Source organism: Drosophila willistoni, chromosome 3R (genome assembly GCF_018902025.1).
Source record: "Drosophila willistoni isolate 14030-0811.24 chromosome 3R, UCI_dwil_1.1, whole genome shotgun sequence".
NCBI classification, from domain to species: Eukaryota; Metazoa; Arthropoda; class Insecta; order Diptera; family Drosophilidae; genus Drosophila; species Drosophila willistoni.
This window is the reverse complement of record NC_061086.1, coordinates 33,161,022-33,172,138: the sequence shown is the minus strand read 5'-3', so window position 1 is coordinate 33,172,138 and position 11,117 is coordinate 33,161,022. Positions and strand designations below refer to the sequence as shown.

At 39.1% G+C, this 11,117-nt stretch overlaps 2 protein-coding genes across 2 annotated transcripts; both read right to left on the bottom strand.

Moving 5' to 3' along the window:
• Positions 1 to 597: 597 nt before the first annotated feature.
• LOC6649738 (heparan-sulfate 6-O-sulfotransferase 1) lies at positions 598 to 9,461 on the bottom strand. The gene is made up of 5 exons (XM_023179781.2): positions 9,441 to 9,461; positions 7,980 to 8,393; positions 7,367 to 7,915; positions 7,121 to 7,305; positions 598 to 1,496 (listed from the first exon to the last, which is right to left on the bottom strand). Exons 1-5 carry the CDS (start codon positions 9,459 to 9,461, stop codon positions 1,361 to 1,363), a joined length of 1,305 nt encoding a protein of 434 aa, XP_023035549.1. The 3' UTR covers positions 598 to 1,360.
• On the bottom strand, positions 2,534 to 5,428 carry LOC26529402 (early endosome antigen 1). The gene is made up of 2 exons (XM_047009291.1): positions 3,314 to 5,428; positions 2,534 to 3,223 (listed from the first exon to the last, which is right to left on the bottom strand). Exons 1-2 carry the CDS (start codon positions 5,105 to 5,107, stop codon positions 2,621 to 2,623), a joined length of 2,397 nt encoding a protein of 798 aa, XP_046865247.1. The 5' UTR covers positions 5,108 to 5,428; the 3' UTR covers positions 2,534 to 2,620.
• Positions 9,462 to 11,117: the final 1,656 nt, after the last annotated feature.

The window sequence follows — 11,117 nt, the reverse complement described above, 5'->3', positions numbered from 1 at the left end:
CAATTTGACCTGCATTTATTTATGGTTTTTTTTTGTTGTTGCTTGTGTCTGTGTGTTTTATGCGAAAAAATGCAAATGAAAATCGAATTATTCTTCTTTGTCTGTGGGTGTGTGTATTTTTTTTTTTTGGTTGCTATAAAATGGCACAATTAATATGCCTTCCATAATATATATATATATATATATATATATATATGTATGTGTATATATGTACTTAGCTCGCCATATATGTTTATGTATAAGTGTGGGTGTAGGTAAGCTACATATGAATTAATCTCAATATTTGAAATATTTTACATTGGGCAACTTGTTCGTTTTCTATATTTCTATATTTTTGTATGCAATCTTTAGGCATTTTAATATTTTTGTTGTATATTTTTCGTTGGCTTTTTGTCAATCGAGCATTGAATTGATTTCCTTTGCTTCTGCGTATTGCACATAAATTATGCATTCAATCGTGTTCGAATTTGTTATTGTCTTAAAAAATTATGCCAGATAATAATAATAATTACGCTTTACATTACATATTCATATTGAATGAAAACAAATTAAACTTGTACAAATTTTTCCTTAAATTTTTCAAGCTATTTACACTGGTTAAAGTAAATATAAATGCTTTATTGAATCGAAAATCACTTAAACTTATTTGTGAGGATTTGGCTTTGCAGAGACACTTGACATAACAACAAAAATTTAAATTTAAACTTAAAATGGAACAAAATAGAAAACTCATAAAAATTAAACGTGTTAAACTAAACTATGGCGTGTTGCGTTTTTGTTTTCAATGCAAATGCAGTTTACAATTAAATTGAATTTATGGCTGAAGAGTTATCGAAATATATTTACAATAAGTGCAATGTGATGTTTTCATTTGTATTTGCGAGTTTTTTTTTTGTTTAACTTATTAGCGAAGAAGAATATATGTATTTATGTATATGCTATGTATAGTTATAAGAATAGGTTTAGTTTTAGTGTAGAGATGAAGTTGCTTTGTTTTCGCTTAAATTTAGTTATAATAGAATACGCGCACAGAGATTTCGCTTTACTATAAATGTAGGTTTCTGTAGGTTTTTGTTTTTCAACTTAAAATTATATGAGACAAGCCATGGATATTTGCTTTCCATTACCTTAATTTGCATGTTTTTTCTGCTTTTGATTTTAAATGTTTGTATTTTTTGTTGTGTAAATAATAGTTAAATATATATATAATTAACATTAATGCTTAATAACTAATTTAAAGTCCTTTGTGTTGTTTTTCTTCATCTGGCCTTTAGCCATTTCGTTTCTTTGTTTGCCGTTAACATAGATATTAATGAGTATATTAATTCTAAATGCTAAATATTAATTTTTGGTTTCAACTTCAATGATCCGTACTGATTGCATCTTCCAGATTGCTATCCCAATTGAATTCCGTAACACCTTGCTTGAAGTAGATATTTCCGAGATTGGCATAACGTTGCTCGAAATTTGTGTCTTTTGCTTTCAGACGTTCAAAACTATAAGAAAATAATGCAAATAGTTTGGGTTATAATTAAATGTCAACTATAGACTGAAACCCAACCTAAAGGTTTTTGAAGAGGTTTTTAAAGATTTTTCAAAAAGTTTCTTAGTATGAAAGTCAGTAAATTCGGGTATATTTGGCCCACTGCGTAGTTACATATATGCAAATGAAGTCATGCCTTTGCTGCGACTTTCCCACCATATACAACAACCGGGAAAATTACGCATTGTATTTCTGCTCATCTTTCCCCCTTGCATCCCTTATCTTTCCTCCCTTAGTTGTAATATTTCGCTGTAATTCGTTTTCTTAAAAGAAAAAGCTGTCCAGCCCACTTTTTGGTTTGAAGGAAAAAAATAAAGAAGGAAAATCTCAGTACTTATATATATTGCAGGCGAAAACCTTTGTCCCCTTTGCTTCAATTGTTGATGCAGCTGCAGCGGCATATACAGCTGTACGGACACATATAAATACATATACATAGGTGTGTGTGTACGTATCATAAAATAATAAAAAGCAAAGACCTTTACCTTGCCTTACCAAAGGCAACAACACAAGAAGAAGAATATGTCAAAGGTCATAAGCAGCACAACAAGCAAGACAAAGGCAGTCAGGCAGAGTATTCCCATTCCACCTCGAGCACACACACACACACACACACACATACCAATTAATGAAAAGAAGAAGCTTACTTTGTGTGGTGGTGCATGGGTATTTCCACTTCCGTCGTCTGCCACCACCCTTAAAGAAGGCCTCAAGGCGCAGGCGCAGCTGCTGCACAATTACCTCGATGTTACGCTTGAGGTAAGAGACCGAGAACGAGAACGAGTGAGGCGAATGTTACCATTGAGTGCACAAGAAATGGAAGTTTCACGTGTGCCCTGGCACAATCAGGGTGGTTGTGTTCCTGTACTTTAAAATCAAAACCCGTCTTCTTCAAGAGGAAGGGGAAAATCAACAAGACGAAGAACAAACAAGATTGGCTTTTCTTTGTTGCATGCAACGCAATTTCAATTTTGTATTCATGTGCTTTTTGTTTTTCATAAACGTATATTTGAAATTTTTCGAATCTTAACTAGAACATTAGATAATTTTAGCATAGAAATATTAAATAATTGTCGACTAAACATTTCGTGCCTTGAGCACTTGCTTCTGTGGCGGACTGGGCACATTCTCCTTGCCGGCAAACAACACGGTTTTCTTTGGCGTTGTCTTCGGCGTGGTGCGGGGAGTGCGGGGACTGTGAGGAGTGCGGGGCGTGCGCTGATGCTGCTGCTGGGTAGAGGGAGTCCTGGAGCGAGGAGACGATTTACATGAAAGCAATTCACTCAATTCGCTGGTATTATCCTGACGCACACTCTTCTCAGAGGAATTGAGCAGCCATGAGGTGATCTTATCGCATTCGGCACGCAACTCGGTATCGCAGAGCAAATCCTCAATCTTCTCCAGATCTGTGGTATTCGGTTTGGCTATTGCTTTGCTAGGTGTCAGCACACAACCCGCGCCAGGTTGTTTCGACTTGAGAGCAATGTTCTCCAACTTGAGTTGTTCGCATTCCTCGCGTACCTTGATCAGCATTTGCTCCTTGTTGTCCAGTTCGAGTTGGGCAAATTGCAGCACAGTGGCAAATTCATCAAGAGCTTTCTTCATGTCTGCCATGTAGGCCTCACGTGTTTCGTCCTTGCGCTTCAATTCCTCCAACTGGGCATCGCCATCGATGCGCTCCTGGAACGAGTTAGCAATCTTATTGAATTTGGCCAAAGTTTCCGCCTCGCCGGCAAGTAATTCATGGAGCATGGACTCCTTCAGTGATACCTCAGATTGCAGAGTCTGCGATGAGTTCCTCAGAGTGTGTAGAGCCTCCTGTGTTTCGTTGAGCTGCTGTCGCAATTGCTCGGTATCGGCCTGAAGTGTGAGATAGCTCTGCTCCAGAGCTCCCTTTTCCAACTGAATGGATTCCAGTTCAGCCTTGAATTGCTCGACATCGGCATCACTCTTCTTAAGACGCTCCATCAGAATATTGACAGTGGATCGGGTGTTGGTCAGAGTCAACTGATAGTTGTATTTCTCGGTTATGGTCTTGGCCATGTCCTGCTTGAGTTGGACAACCTGCTGCTGCAGGGCGTCGCTCAATTGGATGTAGTAATCGATGCCATTGCGCAGCTGTTCTTCACATTTTTGTAGTTTCTCATCGCGCAGACGCAGCATATCATTGGTGGTCTCAAGCAGCACCATGACATCCTGTTTCTCCAGCTCAATCTTAATAAGCTCGTTCTCGGCCAGCTTTTGACGCTTGTCCAGCTCGGCTCGCCAGTAGCTCTTCTCCCGTTCGACAGCACTCTCCAGATCATTCTCCACCTGCTGCTGCACCTTGGCCACCTCCTGCTGCTGCTCGGCATGGCGTGCCTGTTCCCGGCAGAGCTGACGTATGGTATCGCAATGGGAATCGATTTCACAGTTCTTGTCCAGAAGCTCATCCTGCAGGGAACGGATTAGAGTACACTTGTTGGCCAAATCATTCTTCAGCGTATTCCTTTCCACGCGCAGGCATTCCATTTCGGTTTGGCTGGCCTTCGCCTCTTGGCCATAAGCCAAAGCGTCCTGTTCGATTTGTTCTTTCAACTGAGTGACATCGGCCAGCAAGGAGGCGTTGTTCCTCTGCAGATTCTCAATCAACTCAATGTGCTGGACTGTCTTCTGCTGCTCCTCGCTGAACTTTTCCTTGGCCTGGTTCACATCGGCTTGCAAGGCAACCAATTGAAGATTCAATTCATTCTGGTGCTTCAGATGTTCATCATTGACCAACAGCAGCTGCTCGTTGGCCAGACGAAGAGCCTCACTCTCAGCCATCAGATGTTCCACTTGCTTTTCATGCTCCTCCCGCAGCTCTTGCAATTGCTGTTCCAATTCCAGGCAGCGTGCATGAAGATGGCCCTGATTTGCAGTCAATTGTTCGTTGCTTTCTTTATGCGAGAGATTCTCTGCGGTCAGCGCCTCAATCAATTGTCCCGTTTTGGACACCGTCTGCTCATGCTCTTCCCTTAGTTTGGTTTCCGCCTCCTTTAATTGCTCCACATGTCGACGCAGGACATCCAACTGACTCAGCTGACTCTCGATAACCTCATTCTTTTGGCGTATTTCCTGCTGCAGAGCCTCTTTGCCCTTCAAACGGCTAGCGGATTTGGCCTCTTTCACTGGTGTTGTGGCCGCCGAATGCAATGGTGTGGAAGCAGCTGTCGATGCTCCACTGCCACTGCCCACATCCGCGTGACTCTGGCTGCTGCTGGCAGTTGGACGAAAACGCAAACGTTGCGGCAACGAAGGAGTGCGGAAGAGTCGCAAACCCTTCGATTTCTTATCCTCTTTCGGTATGGCAAACTCTTTGGCGTCCTTGGAGCTGGAGGCAAATCTTACTGCATCCTTAAAGAATTTTTCAATCTGTTCCTTACGCTCCGGTTGAACTGTGGCGGCAGCAGCAGCAGCAGCTACGGCTGGTGTAGGCGTGGCACTGCCAGAGGAACCAGCCGAACAATTGGAGGCAGCTGGCGATCCGCAAACGGCCACATCCACATCGTTGAAACGTTTCAATTTAGCCTTGGAGAAGGACATGTTGTTTGCTTCTTGTTTTTTTTGTATGTCGTTTTCAAATTTGGTTAAACTTAGTTTTCTTTGGATGGTTTTCGTTTTTTTTTTTAACTTGCTCGTAACAACTTTTAGATAACGTTTCAATGGCAATAACAATAACTCAAATATTAAACATAAACACAACGTGAAATTCTGTATAATAAATTGTTTAACAAAGTCCGTTTCAATAATTTTGCTGTACTTTCTGTGTTTGTATATATCTTTCCCTAAGTAATAACCCGCTTTCCCGTTACACTGAACCTACGCGTTTCGTTGTCAAAACCTAACTGAGGTAAGGCCAGTTGCGCCGGCGCAAAGGCAAACACCGGGCCAACGGTCTTCTTGCAGCGAAGCGCGAAGTATGGCGAAGCCAACACGAAGATTGAGCAAAAACAACCCCCGTAACGCTAGGTACACGCACGTTCTTCGAAACGGCGTTGAATACCCTTTAGGAAAAGCGGGTATAACCGAAAACTTCAACAAGAGCGCATGTAGGCAATGGCTTATATAAAAAACTCAATTTCAGTCCGCAGAATTCTGTAGGTAAATTGGAAACTTAAGAACTGTTAAATTAATTCGTTCAATAAGTATTTAGTTCAGAATGAATGTTTACCTTAGACTCGAATATTGAAATAATGGAAATAATTTAAAGATTTCATTTAGAATTGAGGGCAAATTTGAGAAAAATCGAATGAGCATGCATTTTATAGGGTATTCGTAATTTGGTCATATGTCGTGGAAAAATTGTGTTTGTCGTTTCTTCTATTTTGGTGGTGGTTCGTGCCACAAATACTTTCTTATCCCCTCCTTCTCTATATCCTTATCTTTGTTTTGTTCAAGACTGTCGGCATTCGGCCGGGTTGTTGGTTCGGGCTATCCTTCTCCTTTCAGTCACTGTGAACTATAGAAAATCCTTGTTGTTTTTGCTTCTTTGGTTGTATTTTTAGCGCGCGCAAATGTTGCAATTGTAGTCAAAGATATTGCAGCAGCAGCGGCGGCAGCAACAATAATGTCTGAATTCAGGGGTGGGGTTCCGGATTCCCTTACTCATAAGGAAATGACAAGGAGACACGCTCACCCAGCTGTGTGTGTTTGTCTCTTCTGTCTACAATTTGAACTGATAGTTACATACAGAGCGTACTATATATTTATTTTTTTCTTCATCTGTATGTATGTATGTAAGGAGTTTGGTATATAGCGAATATCCGTTAACTGGCAAGTCCAGCTGGCAGCCAGCATAAATTGAATTTGATATGAAATCGGAGGCCCGCATAATTATGAAGAAAATGTGTTGAAAATACATATGTGTGAGAGAAGGGGAGTTTAGGGTTTGGGAATGAGTAGAATTTGATTGAATTGCATGGAAAATAAGCAAATTGATTAGAATTTTCAAATACCCACAGAATATTGCTTGATCCTGCCACCTAACCAACCACAACCACCTAGTGTGATTGTCAAAACTGCTCAGTTGGTGTATATTGTGTAATATTTTGTCGGGACATCGAGTCTGAAGAGTTGAAGTCATTGAAATCGTATGAATATATCTACATATAGATCTATTCGTTTATTCACTATCCTTAATGGCCCAAGTGTCTTCACACAGTGGTTATAATAAATGATGTTAATAAATGACACCTCGGTTGCTGCACAATCCTTTTCCCATGCCTGGTCATGCATAAACTGACTTTAACATTTATTCTATTGTAGGGATCATATTCATGGGATCCCATTCACATGTCTTCTATGTACAGAAAACTCCATTATATGTATACCCCGCCATCATGTAGGCATTATTCTTGTCTGTGTTCCACACAATAAACCTTCAACAGCAAGGAATGTCAATACAAATGAGATCCTAACATAGGGCCAATAGTAAAAGGGGTTAGCCAAGCCCACAAAGGAGTATTGAGTCAACGACCTTAAGCAAAAGATGTTATGACTATCAGGTTTATGCTTAACCATTTATATACATATAAAATGATAGGATAACAAACTCACCGTTGAAAAAGCAAATTCTTGGCATATGCATAAAGCTCTATATCCAGGCTATTGAGCTTTTCGATGCGACGCTTCTGATCGTGTCGCAAATTTTGCACAGCTGTCGCCGATATTGTGGTATTATGCTGCTCAAAAGGTATGGCAAAACGCAGGTTGAATGTCTCTTCAAATATATATTGGGACATCTGCAAAAAGTCAATTAAATATTATTGAACATTGGTTTCGAAGATAAATTTCTTGATTTACCTTTTGATATTCAGTCAGTCCAAAATATGCCATAGCAGCCAAATTACGCTTTGCGCTGGCCAACATTACCCGATCTCTTTCGTGGGCAGGCATTGAGGATTTGTTATAGCAACCAACTAAGGCTAGATCCGCCAGCATGCGGGTTTGCCGATTGGCAGCCAAATTTGATTCACAGCCAGCGAATTGATCCAGATCAACATCTAGCCAATCTTTGCCCTTATAGCAAGGTGGCAGCTCACTAGCCGTGGCCTGGCGACCCAGACACCAGTGACGCGATCCCTTCCATGTGGCTCCACGTCGTACATGCCGATATTCTGACATATATCTGGAGATGGGCTCACGCAGCAGGGAAATGTAGAAATAACGTCGTTTCGCCGTTTCTCCTTCATTTTTGTCCAGCTCCACATCCACACAACTGGTTAGTTCGGTCCAATCGGCATGTAGGCCACATTTCCAACCAGTCGAATAGCGTGAGAAGAGCCAATTCTCATTACGATGCGGACGGAAGCAGTAGCAACGTTTACGCTGTCGCTGGCATTCGCAGGGACGCTTCAAAGAAAAATGTAGCAATTGCAATCTGTTTTTCTATGCATATTTGATTCGTTCTACATACCTTAAGGTCTAAATCTCTGACCAAATGCCGACCAAATGATGTGCCTCCTGTTTTTTGTATATGCAGAAAGACCATCACATCATGGCCATCCATATCGAATTGAAAATCATCATTAAGGACATCCTCATAGCTCAGTCCTGAATTCACGATAATATTTTGAGGTTGTGATGCCTTCGAGGCGATTGCAGTGCTTCCACCCATGTTGTTGTTGTTATTGCCATTGGTGTTGTGGTTGTTGTAACTGCCACCGCTCTGTTGATGAAGTGGCAATGGCTGAAGCTCATTATAGGTCAGCATATCCGAAGATTGAACCAGCACAGCGCGTTTGGATAGAGCGCATACCTGAGATTGATAAATAGCAACATAAAAAATGACTTTAAATTCACATTGTTTGCCACAAGGTAAAATGATATTCTTTAATTATTATTGAGAAAATAATATTTCACAATGTAGACCCTATATATGTATATATGCCCTACGAAGTCCCAGCATTAACAGTATAAAATGTGCAGGCACTTTCCTGTGCTGAGTACAGAAAATTGTTTAATGTAATTTAATTTTTCATTTTCCATTGTCGCCACAGGCTTAAAAAATAAAATTTATTGGCTGCAAAATGGCATTAAGCATGTGCTCTGTGTGGGTGGGCTCTGTGTGTGTCTGTGTGTATTTGCTGTGTGTATTTGTTTTCGGCATTAATTAAATGCACATCGCATCAGGATTAAATGTAAATTTTTAGCTCAGCACAGGTACAAGTGGATCGACGCACTTCATGTCGTTTGGAATGGTACAAGATGATTCTGCTCTCCAACCACTTTTCTTTAACCATTTTGTTTGCCCAATGGAATGTGCATTTTTTTTATGCCACGTATTCAACACTTATTATTAATTGAACGATGAAATTTTTCTGATGTCCTTTTTTTAACATCCTTTTTCTCATTATTACATCACTTGGTTGTGAGTGAAATGGATGTGTGTGTGTGTATGTGTTCGTCTGTGAGAGGAATTTCTGTAATGTGCATTCTTTAAATATTGTTGCATACTTCTTGGCTCTGGATTTTATTCGAGAATTTGTTGAAGATAATTTTCTTCTAATTGGATTACGCTTATTTGTACATTGTAAAGCAATTCCAATAAGGCAATGTTCATAAACATTTCTCACTATCTCTCTCTCTCTCTCTTTCTCTGTCTTTTGCAATCAGAGTTAATTTGAATTAGTTTTATTAACTGCATCTACATGAGGCACATTCGTGAGAGTTAAGGAATCAGGCACACATTCTTTGAATGCAGTACAAATAGTATATAGATCTCGGGGTTGTAAGCTTTTTACCTCCATAAGGTTTTTGTTCAATTAATTTTCTCATTAACCGAAAACTTTGTCAAGCGTGCCTAATTGTAAGCTTTTTGGGTTTACTTAAAGATTTGCAGATTTCGAAAATTGGCCCATCATAACTTTATAATTACCGTAAATATAGCCCGGCCCATTTCGCCATGTTGTTGTCTTGACAGGCTTCAATAGGAAAGATAAAAGAAAAGAAAACCTCAAACATAGTTTTCTGCTTCTTTCTTCAGTGCAATCAAACTAGATGAAAAGTTTCTCGATTAAAATGTGGCAACTTTTCTTGAATTTTTCCTCCCCACCCCACCCCACTTGGCTGTTGGCCATTCTGTGTTGTTGCTTATCTAACCCATTTCCGGTTGCTTACCAAAAACACGCAACTACCCAACAAAACCGGAACCGACGCTACAGCAGCAGCAAAATGAACAACAAGCCATGAGAAACTCAGCTCATTAAACAATTGGCAGACGGCTGATGATGATGATGGTGATGGTGGTGGTCGGTCATAAGAAATTAAGGACACAATGGAATGTTCGTTTGGCCAGTTCAAGCCAATTCTTATCTTAAAGCCCTATGCTGTGTGTGGATGTGTGTGCATGAATGCGTATAAACTTTTTGGTCACTTTGAATTGGGCGCAAAAACTTTTTGCCACAAAAAAAACTAAAACCCGACAAGTTTCTAACTAAACTATTGCTTAAGCCTCAAAGAATCATGTTAGTTGAATCATCTATGTTATATGGAATTTAAATACTATGCCAATTGTTCAGTTTACCAAATATATGTATGTATATGTGTCTACATATATGAAAATTATGATAAAATTAACAAATTGCATTTTATGAGACGAAAATCTACCGCTAATGGGTAATTTAATTTTATTTTGTCGGCTCAGAGAATCACGAAACTAAAATGGCTGCCAATAATAAAAAAAGAGTATTATAACAATTTCCTCGGCACACATACACACACAGCCTCACATGTGTATATGTATTTGAGTGGTTGTGAATGTGTGTGAGCACTTTGCCTGCCGCTTTAATTGCTTTTTATGCTCTGGCCATAAAAATTACATTGAAATGGACAGCAAATTGCTGTTGCTATTGTGGTCCTTGCTGGCAGCATTATGATACTTAAATTCAAACACACATATGTACATACACACACATATATATGTATACATACATATATATATAATAATCGTAATCATTTTGCGGCGAATTTGTTAGAAATTTATGCCCAGTTGAGATATCTGCTTGATTGTGTATGTTTCTGTATATTGTTAAATATTTAACAATCATCTACTAGCAGCGGAAGTGCTAAACATTTAATGGCACTTATTCGCCCAAAATAGCGGAAATGGAAAAAATACATTATATAAATACATAAATACACTCTCCATATATGAGTTTATTTTTTGTGTATAGTTTTTTTTTTGGAATTGTATGTGTCTGCTGTTTATAACTTATGCATTTGGTTTTTAGGTTTATAAATGACTAAACAGTTTTGGCAATATTTAATTTAATATACATAATATAAATTTGTTAATGTGAAATAAATTTGTTAATGTAAATTTGTTAGTGTCGGTGCACGATTTGATAAGAATTTTATTTTCACGTCTTAAGGATCTTTTAAGTTCTATAGTTTTTATCATATTTTATACTCTTTGGGTCTCAAAATTGATAAGGTTAAATAATCATTGAACTGTCTCTTATATCTAATGTACTGACATTAATTGACAATTGATGAGCTGACAATTAGGGCAAGTTTTCAGTCTGGTTGGGCTAGATATAATAGTACAAACACC

Excerpts from the sequence above, each read along its gene's own strand:
- LOC6649738 (XM_023179781.2), bottom strand. The coding sequence starts at position 9,461 with ATGGGCCGGGCTATATTTACG. Across the intron at positions 8,394-9,440 it reads TGGGCCGGGCTATATTTACG|AATATCATTTTACCTTGTGG; the intron begins GTAATTATAAAG and ends TAATAATTAAAG. Across the intron at positions 7,306-7,366 it reads GACTGACTGAATATCAAAAG|ATGTCCCAATATATATTTGA; the intron begins GTAAATCAAGAA and ends GACTTTTTGCAG.
- LOC26529402 (XM_047009291.1), bottom strand. The coding sequence starts at position 5,107 with ATGTCCTTCTCCAAGGCTAAATTGAAACGTTTCAACGATGTGGATGTG. Across the intron at positions 3,224-3,313 it reads CGCAGACTCTGCAATCTGAG|GAGCGCATCGATGGCGATGC; the intron begins GTATCACTGAAG and ends AACTCGTTCCAG.